General features: G+C 37.1%; 2 protein-coding genes across 2 annotated transcripts; both read left to right on the forward strand.

The window, feature by feature from the left end:
- The first annotated feature begins 11,421 nt into the window (after positions 1-11,421).
- LOC141687198 (histone H2AX-like) lies at positions 11,422-12,487 on the forward strand. Its single transcript, XM_074492394.1, has 2 exons — positions 11,422-11,704; positions 12,111-12,487. Exons 1-2 carry the CDS (start codon positions 11,504-11,506, stop codon positions 12,330-12,332), a joined length of 423 nt encoding a protein of 140 aa, XP_074348495.1. The 5' UTR covers positions 11,422-11,503; the 3' UTR covers positions 12,333-12,487.
- Positions 12,488-14,406: 1,919 nt separating this feature from the next.
- Positions 14,407-25,330, forward strand: LOC141683348 (serine/threonine-protein phosphatase BSL1-like). The gene is made up of 21 exons (XM_074488045.1): positions 14,407-14,941; positions 15,057-15,117; positions 15,243-15,321; positions 15,414-15,493; positions 15,579-15,673; positions 16,038-16,137; positions 17,045-17,114; positions 17,862-17,963; positions 18,210-18,291; positions 18,401-18,568; positions 19,096-19,225; positions 20,914-21,112; positions 21,198-21,365; positions 21,483-21,721; positions 22,451-22,535; positions 22,627-22,725; positions 22,802-23,001; positions 23,071-23,146; positions 24,381-24,516; positions 24,587-24,726; positions 24,863-25,330. The coding sequence occupies exons 1-21, from the start codon at positions 14,743-14,745 to the stop codon at positions 24,944-24,946; spliced, it is 2,592 nt and encodes an 863-aa protein (XP_074344146.1). The 5' UTR covers positions 14,407-14,742; the 3' UTR covers positions 24,947-25,330.
- The last annotated feature ends 798 nt before the right edge of the window (positions 25,331-26,128 follow it).

A 26,128-nucleotide genomic window follows, 5' to 3' on the forward strand; every position in this document is an offset into this window, starting at 1 on the left:
TTTTTAGAATTAAAAATGAATTTTGGAAATAGAATAATGAATTTTTGAATTATTTTTAAAAAGAAAATCACAAAAACAAGTTTATAAAAAGGAAATGGGAGTTCAATAGATCAAAACCGGGTCATGTAATTGGTAAAACGGATCGGGTTCCGGGTTCCAGAAAATTCCGGGTCACCAAGAACGACCCGCCGGATTTCTGTAAAACCCAGAAATCGACGTGCAATTCCGGCCACCTGGGAAAGTCCGGCGAGACCCTAGCAGCCCCAACGAACGTCTATTAGCATGATTTCTGCTGCGTTTTTGATATCCAAACAATCCAGAAACACGATTCAGGCCATAACATCACCAACACCATTTCAAAACGCAATCTCCGATCACAACTCATGAGTTTTCCGATGAATAATTCAAAAACTTTGATTTCACATAATACTTGATGAAATTCGGTGCTTAATATACGAAATTAAAGCTAGGATTCATACAAAATCAACCACGCAGTCAAAATCGATAACTATGACAGGATTGATTCAGAGAAATCAAAAATAAAAATGAAGTAAAACCAAACTCGACTTAGCACGAATTAAACGCAAACAATACAAGTTTATACACAAATCGATTCCAGATCGAGAGATAAAGACACACACAACATCAAAACAAGTAAGCAATCAGCAAATTAAAAACCCCTAAATCCAAAGAAGAACCCTAAAATTTCGAAATGAAATTTACCCATCCTCGGGATGATTTGATGGTGGATAAAGATAGAACACATCGAATCCTTTAATTCGGTTACTCATACTTACGATTTGGACACCAGAATCATCTCCAAACAGTCAATTAATCTTCAAAAACACCAAGAACAAATATTCAAGGATTTTATTATTATTATTATTATTATTATTAAAATTTTCAGATAATTATAAAGTTTTATGGTATAACTCTGATGATCTGTACCGAATACAATACTACATTAGCTATTTATATTTACGGATTATTAGGACCCCGTTGGATCATACCGGATATAAAATATTACGTTTATTTGAGAAAACAGATCCAAAACGGTACCGGTTTTGGGATAATTATCCAAATTTGTACATTTTGTACTGCGGTCTTGGTCTAAGCGCTTTGGTTACACGTATTACGAGGTGATAATTATAATAGTTTAATAAAAAGATCCCATTTATCAAAAATACGAATTTTATCGATTTACCGAAATAAATTTTGTATCAAAAATATTACGCCTGGACCCGCACGGGGAAAACCGTACTCCGGATCGAAAAAGTCAAAATATGGAAAATGCTCGGAATATTACAATTAGGTTAGGAAGGAGTTTTCAGAAGAGTTTTGGGTTAAAAAAATGTAAAAACGTTTGAAGTCGGTTGGTTCCCCATTATACAAAATAGTTTATAAATACTCGGAAAAATAATTTATTGAATCCATAAATTATTTATAAAATCATATAACAACATAAAAATTGATAGAAAAATATCATAATTATCTATACTTTATTTTGGACTTATAAAAATAAAAATACTCAAATTATATTTTATTTACATATCCAAACACAGATACCACTTCAAAGATAATTCACCACAAATTCATATAATAATTACATAATATTTATTTATTAACAAAAATAATTACACATCATACCCAGGATATTATAAACCGACTATGGATGTCTTGCATCGCATCCATCCTCCTCATCAAGCGCCTATACTGCGCTGAACTCAACCCAGCACTGCCATGTGCTTCCTGCTGTTGTTGTTGTGAACGCGAAGGACCGACCTCCTCAACCAACTGAGCTCTCCATGCTGCCCTGCTCGCTTGAGTCGAACCGCCAGCATATGTCTGATCAGCCGGACGGCCAACTGGCAAGTGGTCATAAGTATAACCAAGCCCCTTCTGATCAGGCTTCCCACCGTACCACTCCTGCATAACTGCTATCGTCGAATTATCAATCGGGGCACTGGGAAGCTGCAGCTGCTCATGTGCGGGCCAATGAACTTCAACCGCCACACACAGCTTCGTCACAATGGACGCATAGGGAATAGCACCCGTAGTGCTCCCTCTCAAGAGCCTTAAAATCCCCTGAAAGATAAGGGACCCCAAGTCCACATAATCACCCTGCAGAATACCCCACAACAGCTTTGCTCGGTCCACCGTAACATTATGCACATGCAATGAAGGCATAATGTTAGCACAAATAAACGAATTACATGCACGGGCATACATGTTCATGAATGAAGCCGGGAAGGTAGCATACTCATTCGTGCCCTTCTTGAACTTCCAATGAGTCTCTGGCACACACAAAGTAGCAACGTACAAATCCAAGTCAAAATCCTCGTCGGTCTTCGCATTCCAATCCTCCTGCTCCGGCTGTCTCTCGGGCTGACTTATCACCTGACGAATGGCCTCTGCGCTGTAATCCACAGTCAACCCCCTTACCACAGTAAAATCGTTCTTGTCCGGCTTTGCTTTCGCGTAAAACTCATGAACCACACTCATAGGCACCGCAGCTGGCGCCTCACAAAAAGCTATCCACCCCATCTCCACAATTATCTCCAACAACTTATCCCTTCTCGATGGCAGAAAACCTCGCTCCTTGGCTATAGGCTTCGAAAGCAGCCTCGTATACTCAGCCTCAGCCTCCGGAGTTGAAAATCTAGGCCTCACACCACCCACACTCGAAGAATCGGTGGTGCTGCTGCTAACTTGGGCTCGTTGTCTTTTAGGTGCCATTGAAAGTGAATAAGTTTGAGAGAATAGAAGTGTATAAGAGAGATTTGTGTGTTTGAGAATTTGAGAAGTGATGGAGAAGTTTTGTGTGTAAGTGTGTGTATATATAGGAATTTGGGAGAGATTTAGTTATGGAAAAGAAGTGGGAATTGATTATTAGAATAATGGGAGTAATGGGGGTGATTGAAATTGATTTGGAGAGGGAAATATGGAAGTGGGAGAGTAAAATTCGGTTGGGAATTTATTTGGAGTTCAAATTCCCAATTTCCTGCCTTTTTTTAGAACCAGGGAGATAACGCAGCTGCCCCGCCTGGAAGCACGGGCGCGCCGTGCTACTATAGTTGGCACTGATTTTTTTTCTTTTTCTGATTTTTTTGTGTTTTTCTCCTTGTTTTCTTTTTCCTCTATCTACTAATGTGCAACAAACTTGGGTTGCCTCCCAAGAAGTGCTTGGTTTATGTCGTTAGCTTGATGTAGAATTCCGAGATCAAGTGGACAACAAAATAACATTAACCACATCACGGTTTGCCGTATCCCCATAGTAATGCTTCAACCTTTGTCCATTCACTTTGAACGCTTGGCCTGGATCATTTTCAAAAATCTCCACCGCTCCATTTGAAAATACAGTTTTGATAATAAACGACCCTGACCACCTCGACTTCAACTTTCCAGAAAAAAGACGGAGACGAAAGTTGAACAACAGAACTTGTTGCCCCGACATAAATGATTTGAGCACTAGACCCCTATCGTGCCACCTCTTGACTTTCTCCTTATACATTTTGTTGTTCTCATACGCTTGAAGTCGAAACTCGTCGAGTTCATTTAATTAAAGCATCCTCTTCTTACCAGCTACATCCATATCAAGGTTCAACTTCTTCAAATCCCAATACGCTTTGTGCTCAAGCTCCACAGGCAAATGACACCCATTACCATAAACTAACTGAAATGACGACATACCTAGTGGAGTCTTATACATTGTTCGATATGCCCAAACGGCTTCTTTCAGCTTCAAAGACCAATCCTTCCTTGATGGACATACAACTTTCTCTAAAATGTGCTTGATCTCTCTGTTAGACACTTCAGCTTGACCATTAGTTTGAGGATGGTAGGCTGTAGCAATGCGATGATTCACATTATATCGTTGCATCATGGCAGTGAACTTGTGATTACAGAAATGTGATCCCTCATCACTGATTATGGCTCTTGGAGTACCAAATCTTGTGAATATCTGCTTGTAAAGAAAATTTAGAACTACCTTTGCATCATTTGTCGGCAAAGCCTTGACTTCAACCTAATTCGAGACATAGTCAACCGTCAACAAGATATACTGATTATTGCAAGATGAGATAAATAGCCCCATGAAGTCAATTCCCCAAACATCGAAGACCTTAACCTCGAGAAGCACATTAAGAGGCATCTCATCCCTCTTGGACATATTACCAACCCACTGGCATCGATCACACTTCAAAACAAACTGATTCACATCCTTAAACAATGTAGGCTAGAAGAATCCTACTTGAAGGATATGAGTTGTTGTCTTCTCTCCACCATAGTGGCCTCCATAAATAGTCGAATAACAGTCTCGCCGCTGGCATCGATCACACTTCAAAACAAACTGATGCGCATCCTTAAACAATATAGGCCAGAAGAATCCTACTTGAAGGATACGAGTTGTTGTCTTCTCTCCACCATAGTGGCCTCCATAAACAGTCGAATGACAGTCTCGCAAGATCCCCCCGTTTCGCTGTACGGAATACATCTCCTGATGATTTGGTCAGTTTCTTGCCTAAACAAAAATGGCTCATCCCACATGTACCACTTCACCTCATGAGGAAACTTCTTCCTTTGAGCAGAAGACAAGTCTGGAGGCATAATATTGCTCACAAGGTAGTTCACAATGTCTGTGAACCACGGTTCTTCCTCTTGTACCCCAAACAACTGCTCATCGGGAAAAGACTCATTTATCAATGTCTTATCCAATGAAGTTGCACTTGGATCTTCCAAATGAGAGAGATGATCAGTGACTTGATTCTCAGTACCTTTCTTGTCCTTGAACTCTAACTCAAATTCCTGAAGTAAAAGAACCCAAAGAATCAATCTAGGCTTCGAGTCCTTCTTTGAGACAAGATAGCGAATCGCAGCATGATCAGTGAAAACTATCACCTTCGTCCCAAGCAAATAAGATCGAAATTTCTCAAAACCATAGACAATGGCTAAGAGTTCTTTCTCAGTAGTAGTATAGTTCAGTTGAGCACCATTGAGGGTATTACTAGCATAGTCGACCACATGAAATATGTTGTTCTTTCTCTGCCCAAGAACTGCTCCAAAATTGCATAGTCACTTGCATCGCACATCATCTCAAAAGGCTCATTCCAATCAGGTGCAGTTATGACATGTGCCGTGATTAAATTCTTCTTTATGATCTCAGAAGCACCAAGACACTCGTCATTAAACTTGAAAGGAACATCTTTCTCTAGAAGATTGCACAAGGGTTTAGAGATTTTTGAGAAGTCCTTGATGAACCGCCTATAGTTACCGCATGACCAAGAAAAATGCAGACCCCCTTAACAAAAATTGGTGGAGGAAGGTTTTCAATGACCCCCACCTTGGCATTATCCACCCCAAGACCCTTACTAGAGACCTTGTGCCCAAGAATAATGCCCTGTCGCACCATAAAGTGACATTTTTCCCAGTTGAGAACCAGATTGGTCTCAATACACCTTTTAAGAATGGCGCCCAGATTTTGCCAGCACTCGTCAAAAGAATCACCGAATACAGAGAAATCATCCATGAAGACCTCCATATTCTGACCAATCATATCAGAGAAGATAACCATCATGCATCTCTGAAATATGGCAGGTGCTCCACATAACCCAAAAGAAACTCGTGTGAAGGCAAAAGTACCAAATATACAAGTAAAGGTAGTCTTTTCCTGATCCTCTGGAGCGATGCAAATCTGATTATAACCCGAATAGCCATCCAGAAGACAGTAGTACTCATGCCCAGCCAATCTGTCAAGCATCTGATCAATAAAAGGAAGAGGGAAGTGATCCTTCCTCGTGGCCTTGTTCAGCTTCTTGTAGTCCATGCAAACTCTCCACCCCGTGACTGTTCGAGTAGGAATGAGCTCATTCTTTTCACTAGCAACAACTGTGATACCTCCTTTCTTCGGCATACACTGAACTTGACTCACCCAAGAACTGTCAGAAATGGGATAGATGATCCCTGCATCTAGCCACTTGAGAATTTCCTTCTTCACAACTTATTTCATTATCGGATTAAGCCTTCTCTGTTGCTCAACCGTTGGCTTACTTCCTTCCTCTAGCAGAATTTTATGCATACATTAAGAAGGGCTGATTCCCATGATATCTGCTATAGTCCATCCAATTGCCAATTTGAACTCTCTCAGAATTCTCAAGAGTTTTTCCTCATCACTACCTGAAAGGCCAGATGCAATAATAATAGGCAAAGTAGATGTATCACCTTAAAAAACATACCTCAAGTGTTCAAGCAATGGTTTAAGCTCAAGTGTAGGAGCTTCCTCAATAGAAGGCTTGAGTCTCCCCTCAGCATTTTTCAGTTCTGACATTCCAAAAGATTCAAAAGGCATATCTAGCCTTCTCTTCCAAGGAGAAGCATTCAAATATTGCAACTGCTCATCACCTTCATCATCTTCACTATCTGAATTCCCCAACAAGGCCTTCTCTAAGGCATCAGACCTTAGCATTTGATCAAGTTCTGAATTAACCACGGAATCGACCAACTCCACTTTTAAGCACTTCTCATTTTCAGTCGGTAATTTCATGGCATTGAATACATTAAAAGTCACATACTGATCCAGTACTCACATGGTAAGCTCACCCTTCTGCACATCTATCAAGGTTCGGCCGGTAGCCAAGAATGGCCTTCCCAAGATTATGGGAATCTTCTTATCCTCCTTGAAATCAAGAATTATAAAATTTGCAGGAAAGATGAGTTTGTCCACCTTGACCAAGACATCCTCCACAATGCCCCGTGGATATGTTATAGAGCGATCGGCCAACTACAAGGACATATAAGTAGGCTTTGGATCAGGTAAATCCAACTTTTTGAAGACAAACAAGGGCATCAGATTGATGCTAGCTCCCAAATCACATAAACACTTGTTGAATGACAAGTTTCCGATAGTGCAAGGAATAGTGAAGCTTCCAGGATCTTTAAGCTTCGGAGGCAACTTCTGTTGCAGCACATCATTGCACTCCTCCGTGAGAGCAACAGTCTCCAAGCCATCAAGCTTCACTTTCCGAGATAGAATAACTTTCATAAACTTCGCATAACTAGGCATCTGTTCAAGAGCTTCAGCGAAAGGTATGTTGATATGAAGTTTCTTGAACACCTCCAGAAACTTCTCAAACTGCTTATCCAGCTTTTTCTTCTGCAACCTCTTAGGAAAAGGAGGTGGAGGATAGTATCTAGCATGGCAAGTTCAAAACCCCTAAATTCACTTTTGCTTCATCAGAGATTAATACGCTATCTTATAAGTTCGCAACGCTCATAAGACGAATAAGCACAACCAATACTAGGATATCATACAATCACCACACACTAAGGTATCGAAATAAATTAGCTAAATAAATCCATAAGTAAATCCGCTAGAACCCCACGATAACGATTAGCCCATAATCGGACTCATCATCAACGTGGGTTCCGATAAAAACATGGTATAATAAAAGTAGTCTTTATACTGAATAAATAATAAAACAAGTATGTAACAAGAGTATAGGTTCAACAAATAAGAAAATTAGCATCCAAGATTACAACTTAAAACAAAGAATCACAAGAATAAACTAGATCCTCTTCGCCTTGGTTAAATTGTGTTATACGATCTTCTTACGTCTTCTCCCTGAGCTCTGGTACGTCTCCTTATTGAAAAATGATCTTAAGTTGTCATTATATAGCAACCCATGCAGATTAGAAGTCCAGAAAATCAGAATTGTTGTAGAAACAAGATTCCTGAAAATCGACCCAGCGCGACCGCGCGCTTCACCAGCGCGGGCACGCTGCAATTTTGCATCTTCGGCGAATTTAGCACCAAAACAATGCTAAATCTCCTGATTCAATTCTGCATCTTCGGCACAGCCGCGTGCTACTACAGCGCGGGTGCGCTGACCTTCTGGAGAAACTGATTTTTCCTTCTTTATTTTGTTGGTTTGAGATGGCCTTCGCACGAGCAATCTTCATGACACTTTCCTAACACCAATTTAGCACCAAAACAATGCTAAATCTCCTGATTCTTTTATTTAGTGGTCATACAGAACCACTCCCAGAACAGGAACCGGGGAAACCTGTTAAGTGGCATTTATGTCCACTTAGAATGCTCTATAAAGGCTTGAATTGATGTTTTGTACTCGAGCTATTTGTGTATTTGATGTGTTTTTGTAGTGTTTTTGCATTTCATGCATAAATAAAAGAATTAGGAGATTTAGCATTATTTTGGTGCTAAATTGGTGTTAAGAAAGCATCACGAAGATTGCTTGTGCGAAGGTCATCTCAAACCAGCAACTTCAACCTGCCCTTTCCTTATCGATGTGCAATAGAAGACCTCTTGTTCTTGATTCCGAACTCTTTAAGATTGCTTCGAATTCTGAGCCCACGAACTGAGGTCCATAGTCCAAGACTAAGACTATAGGGATCCCGAACCTCATCACAACATAGTCCATGAACTTTATGCAATCCTGTTGATTAATTTTTCGCATAGCTTTTGCCTCTGCCCATTTGATCATGTAGTCGATGGCTACCAAGATGTAGCGCAGATCTCCTTTTGCCGGGAAAATGGGCCCATCATGTCTATGCCCCAGGGAGCAAAAGGGATTTGAGAGAGAAATGATGCAGGTAGGCTCGGGCTCTATTTAGGTACGTTGCTGAACTTTGACATTGGTTGTATTTTTGACATAGGAAATTGCATCGGCATGGATTGTAGGCCAGTAGTATCCTTATCTGATGACCTTGTATGCCAAGGCTTTTGCTTCTAAGTGATCTCCACAAATGCCTTCATGCATCTCTCAGATACAATAGTCTGCTTCTTCCGGGTCCACATATTTCAGAGTTGGTGCTGAAAAAGTCCTTCTGTATAGTTGATCATCTTCAAGGAAGAAGCAGGCAGCCTTATGCTTCAAGTATTTGGCCTTGTTTTTGTCTTTTGGGAGAGTCCCTTCCTTCAGATATGTTATGAAATGAGTCATCTAGTTGTCCGGGCTGCTGATGCATAAGAATTCTACCCTCGCAGTGCTTGGAGTCTAGAGTTCTTCAAAGTAGACCGAAGTGCTCAAGTCTGAAGTGTTTTGCACTAACTTGGAGAGTTCATCTGCTTTGCAATTTTCTTCTTTGTTGATTTGCAGAATGGTGGTATCCGGGATGGTTTCCAAGAAGCTCCTTACCATGGTTTGGTATTGTGCTAGCTTCTAATCTTTAGCAACGTACTCTCAGCTTATCTGCTTGACCACGATCTGGGAGTCGCTGTGGGTGACTAAACTCCTTTCGGAGTGCAGATAACAGAACTTCATACTCGTCTTGGTTGTTGGTTGCTTTAAAGACGAAGGTGATTGCTTGTTGTATAGTGAACCCCTCGGGACTGATTAGAATTAGACCAACTCCGGGTCTCTCGGCTGTTGAGGAACCATCTACGTATAATTTTCACGCTTCTTTGTTGGGGGTTCATCTTCAGAGTTGGCTGATCCTTTGTGATGGGAGATAACTCCGGGAAAGTGCGCTCCATAACAAATTCTGATAGTGCTTGAGCTTTTATTGCTACTAGCTTAAATCCTGTACGATGTACGGGTTCCCTTTAATATTTAAATTTTTTATTTATCCCGTGATATTATAATTTTAAAATATTTATATAAATATATAATAATTATAAATTTGTAATAAAAATAATAGGATAGCTTGTGGTTATATAACAATATTTATCTATTTTTTAATAATATGATAAATTGTGATTGTAGTTTAATAAGATTAGTAGACTATGTGTGCAGTAGTTTAATAATTTAGTAGTTTAGCGTATATATAACACTATTTATTTATTAAAAAATAATAGGATAACTTGTGGTCGTAGTTTAGTAGGATAAGTAGGGGTGCACATGGGTCGGGTTGGCCGGGTTAGAGCCATTTTAGCAACCCGACCCAATTAAATCGGTTTGAAAATTCACAACCCGACCCATAAAAAATAAAAATGCAACCTAACCCTACTCTTTATTCATCAGTCCGGTTCGGTTTGGGTTGGGTTGAACGGTTTGTTAAAAGTTATTCAAAATAAATATTTGATAGAAAATATATTTATGATATGAGAATACTCGTGGAGACATACGAATCCATAAACAAGATCATGTTATATGTCATTCGAGAATATATTTTTAGATATTTTTCGACATACATAGCATTACTCTACGATAAACTCTTAGGTTTATTTATAGTAAAATGTCTTTTATACGCAAAAAGTACAAATGATCTCTAATGGTGTATGGAAAAAAAATATATAATTGACTATAATTGATATGCAACAAATTTAGTTTTAAATTGAACAACATATTAATACAAAAAGTATTGAATAGAGATGCACACAGTATATATTTATACGAATAAATTAAAAAAACGGGTTGGGTTGGTTAAAAATAGCTCAAGACCTATATCCAACCCATTAATATCGGCTTGGCATATTTTAACCCAACCTAATATCGGGTTATAACGGTTCGGTTTAATCGGTCGAAAATGGGATTGGGTCGGTTTGATCGGTTTTGTCAACCTATGCGCACCCTTAATGATAAGTATACTACTCCCTCCATCCCAAAATACAAGTCACTTTGACTTTTTATGCGTATTTTAAGGTAAATAAAAACTATAGCTCTACAAATTATTTTTCAAATTTTCTTTTTCTGAATAAAAATATACATATTAAATTTTAATTCAAGAAAAGAAAATTTTAGAAAAAAGTTTGTAGAGCTATGACTTTTATACACCTTAAATACGCGTAAAAAGTCAAAGGGACTTGTATTTTGGGACATAGAGAGTCTATCCTAGTAGTTTAATAATTTAGTAGTTTAATGAATATATAACATTATTTTTCTTAATAATAGAATAAGCTGTGATTGTAGTTTAGTAGGATAAATAGACTACGTGTGTAGTAGTTTAATAATTTAGTAGTTTAGCGTATATATAACACTATTTATTTATTTTTTTAATAACCAAAATTGAGGGATAATCGTTGAACCAAATTATACCCCATTCCGGTTATTATTGTATAGATAGATGGTATAGATCCGAGGTATGAACTTGATGTTGAATTGGCTCAGCTCAATTGCCCAGTTGACAAGTCTCCCGGTTTACCGTAAATAAATAAAAAAAATCATTAAACGAGTAAAAATGTGACAAAACAAAAATCTGAGAAAGCAAAATACACAAAACATAGTGTGCGATGTGTAATAACGATAAACTAAAGGGACAAAAAATGTAATATACTCATAACGAAAACATATGTTACAAAATGAATCGGGCCAGGCCCAAAACGAAAGAAGTTCTAGTCGGTTCCTCCAGGGATTATTGCCACGCTGGCAATCCACACCTCCTCAAACCAACCAATCAAAACCCCCCACTCCAAAACCCTTTGTTCTTCTCACCCAACTACTCCAATATAAAAACCCACCTCACCCTCTACCCATCACATCAATCTATACTTACAATACACACAATCAATCAACACATTCTCTTCTAGGGTTTCACTGCAAAACACACAAAAATGAGTGGAAAAGGAGCTACAACAACTAAAGGAGGCAGAGGGGTGTCTAAAACAAAGTCAGTTTCAAGATCTTCGAAGGCTGGCCTTCAATTCCCTGTTGGTAGAATTGCTAGGTTTCTTAAGGCTGGAAAGTATGCTGAGCGTGTTGGGGCTGGAGCTCCTGTTTACCTCTCTGCTGTTCTTGAATATCTTGCTGCTGAGGTATTTTTCTTTCTGGGTTTCTTGATTTTTGTGCTAAAGGTTGATTCTTTTTGTTGTTTTGATAGTAAAGGTTGAGGCTTTATGTTAATTTGTGGTAAAGATTCAATCTTTTTGTTGTTCTGATAATAAAGATTGAAACTTTATGCTAATTTTGTTTCAAAGATTGAATTTTGTTGTTATGATGGGTAAAGATTTAAAACTTTATGTTAATTTGGGGATTTGGGGATAAAGATTGAAACTTTACGTTGATTTGGGGATAAAGATTGAATCTTTATGTTGATTTTGTTATAAAGATTGAAACTTTATGTTGTTTTGATGCTAAAAATTGAAATGTAATGTTGATTTGGTGACAAAGATTGTAAACAATTAGGGGTGTGGTTTAATTTTTTTATATTTAATGATGTAGGTTCTTGAGTTAGCTGGCAATGCGGCAAGAGATAACAAGAAGAATAGGATTGTGCCAAGGCACATTCAGTTAGCTGTGAGGAATGATGAGGAGTTGAGCAAGCTTTTGGGGACTGTTACAATTGCTAATGGTGGTGTTTTGCCAAACATTCACACAACTTTGTTGCCCAAGAAAGCGGGGAAGGGCAAGGATGAGATTGGATCTGCTTCACAAGAGTTTTAGGGTTTTGATGAGTGTTATGTGTAATGAGAGGTGGTTGAGTTTATGTAAGTGGGAATGGTGGGGTTTAATGATGCTTGATTTTGTGTAATATGTTGATGTAAAACCCCTAATTTTGGGTTTGGTTTGATGAAACCGAATATACAAATATTATGATATCTTTGTTGAGTTTTGTGGATTAATTGGTTTGTTGAGTATTATCTTCTCTGTTATGTTCTGACCTTCATTCTATAGTTAATTTTTACTCAATTGAAGCATTTGGAGGTTGCCAATGTGCTGTGTTTATGCCCTTTCTTGTGTACATTTTGTGTTGATACAATGATTCCTGTTTTCTCCTTTAGAATGCATTGTAGGCTCTGATGTTTTACCCTAAATAATTGAAATGGTTCCTTAGGTTTTAACTATTTATGGGGAGACCTATTGCTTCTGCACAATACTGATTTTAGACATAGCTTATGACTTTATCTTGAATCTATGTTGATCAGTTTTGGGAAGTCTTATCTGTAACACCAGGATGATAAAGACTGTAAAATGGACCACATCAAGTGAGGTTTTGGATTGGGATATTTTGGACTTATTGTGATGCAATGTATGCTGGTTGCGTTGCATTGTGCATTATATCACATTCTGGCACTTGTCCTGTACAAGTCAATTTGTATAATTACATCAATGACGCTCTCAACTTTTTTGTTATTACATCAATTTGAACTTGTAGTTTAGCCCAGCCAAAAAAACATGTATGATAACAGCTGTTCATGAAAGTTCTGGAGAATAAATGTTCTGACTTTTACAAGTATATTGACAGTTTTCTGTTTAACTTTGTAAGGTTTCTTAATGGCTATCCAGAAAGTATGCTATATTTGGTTCTTACAGAAAAAATAAAAGGTCACCTACTTGGGGTACTTGGTACTGACATTTAACAGAGATTGTAGTTTTCCAGTTGTTCAATCTATGAGATTTTTTTAACGCAAAGGCTTGTGGGTCGTAGCATACCCCTTGCGAGTATCTGAACCCTTGTGTACCCATAGCGAGTATCTGAACCCATGACCTCTTTAGGAGCGGGACCTTGTCATATTTGAATTCATGACCTACACACAAGCGATGAGTCCCAAAATTCATGACCTTTGTCACATGAAAGGAAGGAGAAGGGATACCGACCTTCAACAATAAACTAGAGAATTCAGAAAGACCTTAATTCTTGAAGCATCCTATATGCTTGGAATATAGATGATCGCAGAACATTTAGAAGTATAGTATGTAGAAAAGTCATGTTGGAGCCTGGAGGGTATTCAACACTTCTGCAGAATTTAGCCAAATATTCTACTCAAATGAAAATGTCTGTTTGTTTGTGTGACTGATAAGAAGCTTCTGAAACGACCTTGAGAGTTGAATTCAAATCGTAATAATATGAATGAAGGTTGCATCTGACATGATCTCATTTGTTTTGTACTTTGATGCTTGCAAGGTGATAAGGCCAAACAAAGACAAACTCAAGTTGGTTGTTCATATCATATGGTCATCAATCCTTTGTTATTTCCTTAGTGAGGTGGTGTGAAAAGTGGAAAAAGTGTGTTTTGGGTTAATTAGAAAATAAATGTGTATGCCATGACAGCCTATTTAGTGGAGACTTTCAACAAGTTGAACTTGTTTGCTCTTTTTCACGTTATTAGCATAATCTTATGGACTTAACAGCAAGTTTTACTTCTTCAACACATGTAGAAAACTAAATTCACAACTAATAAAAAAAATCCTCAAGTATTTATATAATTATTTTACCAATCACAGTTGATCATGAGTTCAATTCTCGTAAATAAATGACTTAAATATTATCCACAATACTTTTATGTCAATATTTAACTTTTTCTTTATAATATATATATTGATTATGAGTGCAATTATCCTATATTTTCGAAAATTCATAAAAATGGAATAAATATCGACGAACAATACTTTTAACTCAATATTTATCTTTTTTCCCGATTATATATCTTACAGATTTTATTAATGGATTTACAGAAAAATATCAAAAAACAAAAATATCAAAAAGGGGTAATAAAATTGATGAGAAAAAGGTTCTTGCAACAAAGAGTGGAATTTCAAGAGAAAGAACAAAGAGAGAGGGGTTGGTCTAGTTGTCAACGTTAATAACTGTCTCAGTCTGCAAACCCCTTCAGTTCTGGTCTCTCCCTCCGGCCAATTCAGACAACAAATCAACAAACACATATACATACAACATATACATACAGATTTTATATGTATATGAGCACCACTAGCTCAACCACTCCCTTTACTCCAAATTAATAAAGATTCAATATTTATTAACCAAACCACTTCAAGATTCAATTTCAACTCTTCAATTCAACTCTGTGTGTGGATAGAAACACAATTTTAGAGTTTTTATATAAAGGGTCAGATGGGTTCTTCAAAACCATGGTTATCTCCAGCCCCATCTTATCAGCCTTTTGAATCTTTTTGGGATACAGATGATGATGCTCCAGGGCCTAGATGTGCTCATACTCTTACTGCTGTTGCTCCTACTAAGACTCAGGGTCCTAGGCTCATTCTTTTCGGGGGAGCTACCGCTATCGAAGGCGGCGGTGGTGCTGGAATTAGTACATTTCATGATCCCTTTATCTTGATTTTTGTTATTTATGATTGTATTTATGTGGGTTTTGTTTGAATTTTGATTGTTGATTAGCTGAAATGTTATTGGGTTTTGTGTGTTAGGGCTGGCTGGTGTGACTAATACGGTTCATTCGTACGATGTTCTGTCGAAAAAATGGACTAAGTATGTTGAATTGTGTTTTGTTTTGTTGATTTTGGTTGAAAGATTTTGAGTTTATTGGGATTAGGTTGATTTGAGTAGTGTGGATTTGTTGATTTGATGTTGTTTATGTTCGAATTATATGATAGAATTAAGCCGGCTGGCGAGCCGCCTTCTCCGAGGGCAGCGCATACAGCTGCTGCTGTTGGTACTATGGTTGTTTTTCAGGTTAGTGGAATTTCTTAGGTGATGGGAAAATGTTGTTTGTTGTTGGAGTGTGTGTCTTTTTTACGTTTGATGTGTTTTGTTTGTATTGCCAGGGGGGGATAGGCCCGGCTGGTCATTCGACAGATGATCTTTATGTTCTTGATATGACGAATGACAAATTCAAGTGGCATAGGTAGGTATTTACTGAATTTTTCAAATTTGCAGCTATACTAACGTTGAAGATGTCGTGATTTTATTTGGTTACTGTTTAAATGTAGAGTTGTTGTTCAAGGAGATGGTCCTGGTCCACGATATGGTCATGTAATGGACTTGGTTGCTCAAAGATATCTTGTAACTGTAAGCGGCAATGACGGTGAGTTCAGTTCCTCTTTAAACCTATCAAATGAGCTGTTTTTTCATGTTCATCAATCTGAAAGAGCCTCCTTACACTCCTTAATGAATCAGTTAGACTAATCAACTTTTATGTCCAGTAATACGTCAAATAGTTTATCACTTATCCTAGTATTTTTCTTGCTCTCTTGCTTAAAAGTCTGTTGGGGGCCATATATGTGAATAATTAATTATTAGTAAACCAAGCTTTTGTTAGCATCTCGTTCCTTGGTGCAATGTAGAACTTAGTGCCTACATCTGCTTATTGTGAAGATCCTTTCGGCAGTTTTCTTTTGGCACTTTAAACTGCTTTTACCTAATATAGAAGTAAATGTTGTTTACTTCAGGAAAAAGAGTGCTGTCTGATGCTTGGTCTTTGGATACTGCTCAGAAACCATATGCATGGCAGAAGCTCACTCCAGAGGGCGATAGACCTTCAGCGAGGATGTAAGTTAATTATTTATCATTATCACAGATTTCTGCTTCTTAATTTTTTTAAGCTGCTTTCGTACCTTCTTTACTGGTCTCCAATTTACCTGTGAAACTCACATGCAGAATTATTTCTTACCTGAGGGTTTTCTGTACTGCACTGAAAGTTTATCATTTGTGGTTAAGGCCTAAAAATCCTTTTAAAGTCATTTAGATCATATGTCATAGTGTCAGGCAAGCACATTCTTTATAACCTTAGCAAACAGCTTAAAGTAAAATTGTCATTTCTTAGCATACTTCTATAGTTCTACCTTACAAAAAAAAATTATAACAGCAAACTCCAGGGGGGATCACGTGATTTGGAATCAAAGATCAGATATTGAGGCATATAAATATACTACTTGATGTTTGCAAGGGTTTCTTGGATTTGTGTTGTAAATGGCAGAGTAGGTTTTTGTTTGGAACACGAAACATCTATTTTATCATATCATTGAGTAATTCCGTATCGTGTCTTTCTTTTCTTTTGTTGACCATGCTTTTTTGACAGGATCAAGGTTAAAATCGGGCTGTTTTTATTATAATTTTACAATAATTTGGGATTTTATATCCTAAATATCATCCTTTACGTCAAACTTCCGAGTCTACTAATTTCCACCAGAAGTTCAATATTTTATGCTGTTTTAAACTGTCCAGTTGCCACAACCACACACTTGATTACTTGTAGTAAAATAAGTACTAAAACATGAAGTGTCTATCTATCCAAGGTGAGTCAGGCAGGCAGCACTAGCAAATTATTTTGTTTTGTTGTCCTTTAAAACCTTAACATTTGCGGTCACAGACACGAGTTCATTAAATCAAATCATATTTACTACAAGGTTATTTATACATCATAGTAGACTTTAATAACTTACATTTTCCATTGCAGGTATGCAACGGCAAGTGCACGCTCAGATGGCATGCTTTTGCTATGTGGGGGAAGAGACATCTCAGGCACGGTAAGGTCTTGTGTGCTTCTGGATCCTAGATTATTGACTTAAAAATGTCAATTTTTAAAGATTAAGGTCCTCTGCTTTCTGTTTTATGTCTGATGACCCCTGGTTTTTTGAAACACACTCAAATAAATATATTTTTAGTGTACAGTTGACTAATGATTAATTTAAAATACAAAGAAAAAGAAGTGCATCTATGTTTGCACCTTATCAAATGCTGAATTGATAATGCATGTTGAGAGTGTAATAAGAGTTGTTCGGTAGGTTGAGCCTCCCACTTAATTAATTTTATAACTTATCAAGTACTGGAAGAAAGATCTCACATCGTAAAATCTTCAATTTTATACTTAATGGTTTTTCTTCCTTTTGAAATTGCATTACTTCCTCTTTCCTTTTTAAGAGAATAGTTACATTGTTGTTTTAAAGGAAGGGGATTGGTAAATTGCGAGACTCGTGATGGAAGAGTCCTGCAACTAAGATACTAGTGAAAGAAAACTTAAGATTAAGAACTTATCCCCATAAGGATGTACCTATTTTTTAGCATGAAATTTAAATAAACCATGTTGCTAGTGTGTCGTCAAAGTTGCTGAATGTTTTAAAGAAAAGGCATGGTTGTTCAAAGATCCTTCCTAAAGCAACCCTAATCTGTTGATTCAGCTTGCGGTTTAACAAATATAGTATTTCTTCTATTGCACGTGTCTTTTACTCTTATTCAATTGTCTGAAACTGTTATGTGTGTATGTGCATCTGCAGCCACTAGCTGATGCTTATGGATTGCTTATGCATAGGAATGGACAGTGGGAGTGGACCCTGGCACCTGGTGTTTCTCCTTCATCAAGATATCAGCACGCTGCTGTAAGTTTTAATGTCACATTCTCTAGCAAAAAAAAAGGTTTTAATGGCATGTTCCACAAGTTTAATTGGCATTTCTACTCCGTCCTCTTCTTTGTAATTTTGTGTTTCTGGAAATAAAGTTCTGACTTGTGATATTGTCACATCAGCTCAGTTCTTCTAATATGGTCGTTGCTAACCTAATTTACTTTTTTAGGGCAATTTTTTTTCAGAGCTGCTAACCTGATTTACTTCGCATTACCTGTTTAGGTCTTTGTGGGTGCTCGATTGCATGTTACGGGAGGATCTGTTAGAGGAGGGCGGGGAGTCGATGGTGAAGCAGCTGTTGCAGGTAATTTTTGAATTAGGTTGTAAGTTAAATAACATCGCATTACTTGTGATTGTTTGATTCTACTATAGCCTGAATGATTTTTTTGTCTATGATAATTATGTTATGGAAGTGCTCGACACTGCTGCTGGAGTCTGGTTGGATAGAAATGGACTTGTAACATCGTCACGCACCAAGGGGCAGGCTGATCAAGATCCTTCCTTGGAACTCTTGCGTCGTTGTCGCCACGCTGCTGCATCTGTTGATACTCAAGTATACGTTTATGGTGGTCTCAGAGGAGGTATGAGCTCACGAGTGTATACAATAGTTGAATTCTATATCTCTTTTAAAACCTAAATACATAATCAGTTAATTCCTCTATTCTGCAGTATCACCTTATAAAACCTTTTATAAATTTAGGATCGTTTACATTGGAGGACATTTTTTTTGTGAGAACAATATATCATACAGAAGTTGTAGAACTTGTCCAGAACAATGGTTCTGTACTTTAAAAAGCTGCAGAACAATTGTTCTCACTCTAAAAAATGTTCTCCATAGTGACCATACAAATTCAATGTATTACTTTTGGTATAGTTTCTAGTTGTATGAGATATCAAAAATACATGTCATAAATTTGCATTCGAAAGAGTTCCAAAATTTTGGGCAGAAAATTTTCCTTAAAAACAAGTGTGTATTCTAATGATAGCATTACTAATGTATCTTCCTTTGCTTTTCCGGTTTCCATTTAGAAAGGTTAGTGATGCAAGTTAGGCTTGCTTAATTCCCTGTATTTTGACATAACCATATCCTTTACCTTTTGTGGCACAGATTTGGTATTGGACGATTTTCTAATTGCAGAGAACTCACCAGCTCATTCAGACATCAATTCTCCTGCTTCAATATCGGAGAGGGCCATAGCTAGAAATCTCGATGGCTCTGTATCTTCTGGTGGCTCAAGGTTATTATTGTTTTAGTTATTGCAAAAAAAAAGTTTGGAATGTGGACATGTTCTATCATATTCACCTGACCATATGCGTACTTAATGTTTTGTTTTTGTAATTAACTTTAATAGTTCTCGTGTTTTTTTTATGTGGTTAGTTTATATGGTATTTACTACTTCTCAGTCTATGTTGGTTTAGGTAATTGAAGTTATTTCCTTGCTCAAAATCCAAGGACTGCATATTGCATATTCTTGCCTAACTCTTCTTCTTCCCCTATTTTCATCTCCGTACTTGTATCCTATCTATGCCTGGACCTGGAATGCATATTTTTTTCCACAACGAAATAAATAATAGACTCTTTTTGGATCTCTACCATCCTCTGTCATATATTGCAAAACTGATGTGTTTTAACTTTTAGGAAACTTAGGTTACAGCTAGTTAAGTATAAATAACAGGGAATTGGATGTCTTAATATGACCCTCCAGTCTGCTAGGTAGGGGCAAGAAATTTGGGGTCGGGTACCGACCCGGAAAAATGGGCTAGCAAGTGTAAGCCAAACATGACCTGCTGGGTATTGAACCAATCCGACACAACCCAAACAAATAAGATTGAATTGATTTTAAAATCCTTTACTGTAATGTCCCAGACAAATAAACCTGAATTGGTTGCAGATTACCAACAAATTTCAATTTCTGATACTCTAAGAAATGAACTGTAATCAGTTGAATCCGATCTCATAAAACCAATACAGTAACACTCGAAATGAGGTGTGATGCAGTAATTACGTATCTGAACATCCATATGAATTGAAATCTGGAGGAAGGAACATCTGAGACAAAATATGAAGTCAGGGGAGGTCGAGTGCTTGAATGATGTGGAGTATAGAGTATGAAAATGTTGGAGGGGCAAGAATAAATACATTGTAATGTTTGGTAAATGTGAAAAATGGATGAGGAAGTGTGGAAAGTGGGTTGTAGTGTATCCTTTAGTTTTTGTGTGGGGAACTGGAAATTACTAGTGTACCTGTATAAAAGTTCACTTGTATTTACTTTTGGTTCAACTTCAGGTCGATTTAAGTTAACCCAAAACTAACTTGTTTTTCCGTGTAAATTTTAGATTAACCCTACCTGAACTCCAATATTTTTTTTCTGTGTTGGAACTCTAAAATTTTCCACCCTAAATCGTGTTGAATTCGTGTTAAGGTTATGTTGGATAATCCCACCCCTACTGCTAGGTACTGTTGTGTGTACTTCGAGAACATTTAAATACAGGATTTTTTTTTTGAAATTTAATAAGTAAATTCTTATTGGATAAAAAATGAAGAGGAGCGATGATAGAATTGTGATCTACTGGTTGATGATCGACGATGAGGTCGGATATGTTGTTTTATTTCCCAACCCAGTTTACTGTCAAAATGGAAAATCACAAATCTTTACTTTGATCTTTTATGCCTCAAGTGTCATAAGCAGAGTATTGACCCAATCTATCTAGAGCTTGATCCTCCTATACTCAGTCATACTCACCAAACTTAGGTGAGATACAAAGGTTTTTTAATGTGAATACAGGAGGGGAGCATCTGTAATTACACAAATTGATTAAAAATTTACAATTCTACCATCAAAATATACTATGTACTCGTATAATTCCCCTAAGTACGTACTTAGGGGCATTTTCCTCATCTATTAATAATTGCATATATTATCAGAATGGACAAGAACTCAATGGCAAAACTGGCCGAGGCTTCTGCTGCAGAAGCTGAGGCCGCTAATGCTGTCTGGCAAGTTGCGCAGTCTTCATCTGGTAGTCCTGAAGAAACAAGTGTCCCAGAGAACAACTCACAAGCTGCCGAGACCACTTCAGATGGTAGTGATACAGAAGCAGATGTTCGCCTGCACCCTAGAGCAGTATGTATCTTGTGCATTGTGATTTTAATATTGGGGTTATGTTTATGTACAAGCTTCAAAGTTTCATGATATTATGATTTTACAGGTAGTTGTTGCCAAAGAGACTGTAGGAAGCTTGGGTGGAATGGTCAGGCAGCTATCATTGGACCAATTTGAGAATGAGAGTAGGCGAATGGTTCCATTGCAAAATGACCTGTCACAACCTACAAAAAGGCCTGCAAAGCCGAAATCTCCGCAAGGTTTGCACAAAAAGGTAAGCAAGCAATGTGCTAGTTTGCTCTGTATTTACCTTCTTTCTTTAATGTATCCCGGTAAAGATGTTTGATGCTTTTTTGCATTATTAATATAATCTTATCTTCTTGTGTTACAGATCATATCTACATTGCTTAGGCCTCGAAATTGGAAACCTCCTGTTAATAGGAGGTTTTTTCTGGATTCTTATGAAGTGGGTGAGCTTTGTTACGCGGCCGAACAAATTTTTATGCATGAGCCAACAGTTCTTCAATTAAAAGCTCCTACCAAATTGTTTGGTGACCTTCATGGACAATTTGGAGATTTAATGCGATTATTCGATGAATATGGATATCCTTCTACAGCGGGAGATATAACGTAAGTACTAAACAAAGTTCACACGAACCTTTATCTTTGTACATTATGTGCTTTAATAGAAAAGAATCAGTAACCTGTACACTTAAGCTGTACTTGGACAGCTTAAAACTTTAAGTTAATAGGCCAGATGTGCAATTGTATTACTCATGGTAGGTTCAATATTAATAATGCTTTCATGAGCTGACCAGCTTATATGTTCAGAGGGAAATATTATCTTTGGTTTAGGGAAGCTGATGTGAATATTTTTGTTAATCAGACCACCGATGAAGTCAAAAGCATCCCTTGACTGACTGAACCTCCCTACATATCTCATGTCCTCAGATTTATTACTTTCGAAACGATCGAGAATGGATCCTGTACATGTCATGAAAAGTATAGCTTCCTCCACTCGAAAGGAAGCTTGAATTACCAAAAAATGCTTAAGATAAATATATATTCCAAGTGATTACAAAAGTTTGTCAGTTTCCGAGGCTAAGAAATTTAGAGACATGGCATGACAAAGCATAGTATACTTGTTGTCATGTATTAGATATTTGTTATTGTTGCCACGGCCTAGATGTTCTTAATTTTCTTCCTTTCCTAGAGAAATATGTTCTTAATGGTGGTCCTTTTCTGTAATATATTGATTACAGTTGATCAGTGCTTATCGAAGCATGATGTTAGGGACTGAGAATGTGAATATCATTCTTTTTATAGTAAGTACCTTATATCAATATTCTAATTTTTCAGATACATTGATTATTTATTTCTGGGTGATTATGTTGATCGAGGACAGCACAGCTTGGAGACGATAACTCTACTCCTTGCATTAAAGGCAAGTTTCTATCATGACAATTCTAGTACTTAATTTCATTTTGCAGTGCCTCCCTCATTTAATGGTTTTAGCTCTTTGATATACTATTCAGATTGAGTATCCTGAGAATGTTCACTTAATACGTGGGAATCATGAGGCTGCGGATATTAATGCACTCTTTGGTTTCCGTCTTGAATGCATCGAGAGAATGGTATGATGTGTAGGTCCTGTAAGATATCATTTTTCTAAAGTACTTTCAAGTGCACTGATGGTTAATGAATTTTCAGGGAGAAAATGATGGAATCTGGGCATGGACACGGTTCAACCAGCTTTTTAACTATCTTCCCCTTGCAGCCCTTATTGAGAAGAAGATCATCTGCATGCATGGAGGTATAGGGAGGTCAATACATACAGTAGAACAGATAGAGAAACTAGAAAGGCCCATAACCATGGATGCTGGATCTCTGGTCTTGATGGATTTGTTGTGGTACGTGTTTTAGTTCGTCTGCTTTCGAATTTGCTTCAGTGCTTTCTGTACAATTGTATCTTTTTGCAGGTCTGATCCCACGGAAAATGATAGTGTAGAAGGTTTGAGACCCAATGCCAGAGGGCCTGGCCTCGTTACGTTTGGGGTATGTGTGTTGTTAATATGTTATTTCCTTGTTTCTTGCAACTACAGAACACAGTGGTTCAATAAATATCTCTGTTTGTACAATAGTTTGCTGTATGCTTGAAGTGCCGGATGCCAATTAGTTATATACTAAAATAACTTCTTTTTAGAATTCAAAGAATAAAAAAATTTCTCTACCCCCCCCCCCAAAAGATATATAACAATAGGTCTCCTAGATTCCTTTTAGTAGGTTTTTTGAAATTGGAAGTGCATAATTGTTTGCTACGGGCAAAATACAGATCTCTTCTATTGGATTAGTATATAAAGTAATGCTCTTCTAATTATTCAAGCTAGAAACAATACCACTTCTGAGTTCTGATCGTTCTAAGATACGGCCTTGACTTGCTTATTCTGAGTAAAAATGGATATTAATTTGAATTGGCACTGTAATAAATATTATATTATATAGGTAAAAATACTAGTTTAAGTTGACCAAGTAAATATGGTAAATCAACAAGTTCTATTTATTATTATAATAATACAGATCTTTTGGTAATATATTGACATGCATTAGGATAGCGTGTTAAAATAAGAATCCTATTTTTATGCTTCCTGTGCAAAGGAGTATTGTGTCTAGTCATGATTCTGTTTTGTATACTCCCTTTTGGTCTTATTTGAAATTTAAGAAACTAATTTTTGGGAACTCTAAACTTGTAGAATGTTCTTGTAACTTTAGGATTACTAGTTTATAGCCCGTGCTTTGCACACGGGTATTTTAAAAATTATTTAATAAAATAAATAAATAAATTTATAATTAAAATTGAATAATATAATTCTGAAAGATTAAGTTATCTATATAATAAGTGTATTGCATCTACATATTATGATAAATTTATTTAAGAACTACTTTCGTTACATAAGTTATTTTTATGTTATATATTTTATGAGATTATTTCCATAAATAGATCTGTCAAAATTTAAAGTTTACTTCAAATTTGTATTAAAAACTTACCATAAGTAACACAATTCATATTTATAATTGTATTGCAAAGTTTCTATAATAAAATGGGTCATAATAAATGTATGGATCTTTTATAAACCTAATATGAATACCAAACCTAAAAATGGATAGTCCACTGGGTCAAATTAAAGTTAAAAATTATATCCGAGCCAAAATATGGATACCAAACCTTAGGAAAGGGTTATCCAGCAATTTATAATATATAGATATAAAAGTGCATCGTCTCTTGTTGCAGCCTGATCGGGTCACAGATTTCTGTAAGAGGAACAAGTTACAAATGATAATAAGAGCTCATGAATGTGTTATGGATGGGTTTGAGCGGTTTGCTCAGGGACAGTTGATCACTCTTTTCTCTGCTACGAACTACTGTGGTAAGTAGTTAGTTTTGTTTCTACTTCTAATTGTATGTTAAGATTGTGTCTGATTAAAAATTGCTTTCAGGAACTGCCAATAATGCTGGAGCTATTCTGGTTGTTGGTAGAGGGTTGATGATTGTGCCTAAATTGATACATCCCTTGCCACCCCCCATGCATTCACCAGAGACATCTCCAGAAAGGGGGATGGATGACACATGGATGCAGGTAAGATTCTAATGCCACAACTTAAATCTACCTGGTCTGTTCCCAAGTCACAACTCACAGGAGACGCTGGTCTACAGGGTTCCGTTTCGCCTGATTACACCTAGATAATCTTATCTATGTTTTTTTACTACTGCAGGAGCTAAACATTCAAAGACCGCCGACTCCTACCAGAGGGCGTCCGCAGCCTGATCTTGATCGGAATTCACTTGCATACATCTAAACATGATCAATGTTCAACAACAATTTTTATGTGAAATAGGCAGTCCTGTGGTTGCATTATAGTTCATTTTTGCCGTCATCGAGACTACACACTACTTTTCTGTAGAAAGGTCAATTCAGGAGAAGCTTGTGCATACAGAAGTAGAGATTTGTCAAGGCGAACCAGCAAGTAGCCGTAGCGCGTGATTACTGTTATTTGTATTGTTTTCAGATTATCTGTATAATAGAGCCGGTGGTAGAGATGGAAGGGTCAGTTTAGTGATGGAGATTCTGTAGTTGATGGGGAGGGTAGTCCCTTGAGTTGTGTGTATTGTGTAATGTAGATAGCGAAAAATTATTTTATAATCTCACTTTAGTAATAAGAATGGTTGTAAATTTACCAATATATGTTTTTTGAAAAAATATTAAGAAATCACTAGTAATGAAATGCATATTGAGTAGATAAAATAACTGTAAAGTTGCAGTCTACGGCACATACTTGTTGGGAAATTATTAATCAAGAACCCAGCGTAGCTTGCTCATGTTTGGTGTCTCATGATCTTGCCCTTTGGCTGGCTGAATGGCATCACCCCAACTCGAGCTGAATGGTCTTTCCTCCGGGCGCTTGTTCGACCCTGTGAAGCGCACAATCCACTTCTGGTTGACCCAGACGCAGCGCACAATCCACTTATGGTTGACCCAGACGCAGCGTACAATCCACCTCATCTTGATCTCCCCATAGCTGATATTGAACGTAAGCAGACTCATCAGGCATTACCCATTAGTGCTTTACAGTGTCATCCTTCCTATAACTAGGACTAGGAGCATTATGAAACTGTGTTTATGTTGTTCTGCACCGCTAATACAAATTTCTTTCAAACAAAAGCATCTATATATCTCACTCATTTCACCCTAAAGATCTAAAATTTGGATAAAAGCATCATAACATATTAACGTATAATCTAATTTGTACTTGTTGCATGCATAACTGTTGACCCTAAGCTTAAGTCCCTATTCTAATTAACCAACCACTTCTAAGTAATAGCCCCTCCTATTTATAATAATCCTAAGTGGGCCTCTTTTAACTCTACGGGTCTGATCCTCCTCCTATTGGGTCTGGTCCTTTCATTGGGCCTGCGCCCTAACAATAGTCTCCCCAAGTTTTAAATCTTTTGAATTTTAGGGCTTTAATTTTTTTTTAAAA

This window comes from Apium graveolens, chromosome 9 (assembly GCF_009905375.1).
Source record: "Apium graveolens cultivar Ventura chromosome 9, ASM990537v1, whole genome shotgun sequence".
Lineage (NCBI taxonomy): Eukaryota > Viridiplantae > Streptophyta > Magnoliopsida > Apiales > Apiaceae > Apium > Apium graveolens.

Excerpts from the sequence above, each read along its gene's own strand:
- LOC141683348 (XM_074488045.1), top strand. The coding sequence starts at position 14,743 with ATGGGTTCTTCAAAACCATGGTTATCTCCAGCCCCATCTTATCAGCCT. Across the intron at positions 17,964-18,209 it reads CAAGATATCAGCACGCTGCT|GTCTTTGTGGGTGCTCGATT; the intron begins GTAAGTTTTAAT and ends TTACCTGTTTAG. Across the intron at positions 21,113-21,197 it reads TTCGCCTGCACCCTAGAGCA|GTAGTTGTTGCCAAAGAGAC; the intron begins GTATGTATCTTG and ends ATGATTTTACAG.
- LOC141687198 (XM_074492394.1), top strand. The coding sequence starts at position 11,504 with ATGAGTGGAAAAGGAGCTACAACAACTAAAGGAGGCAGAGGGGTGTCT. Across the intron at positions 11,705-12,110 it reads TTGAATATCTTGCTGCTGAG|GTTCTTGAGTTAGCTGGCAA; the intron begins GTATTTTTCTTT and ends TTAATGATGTAG.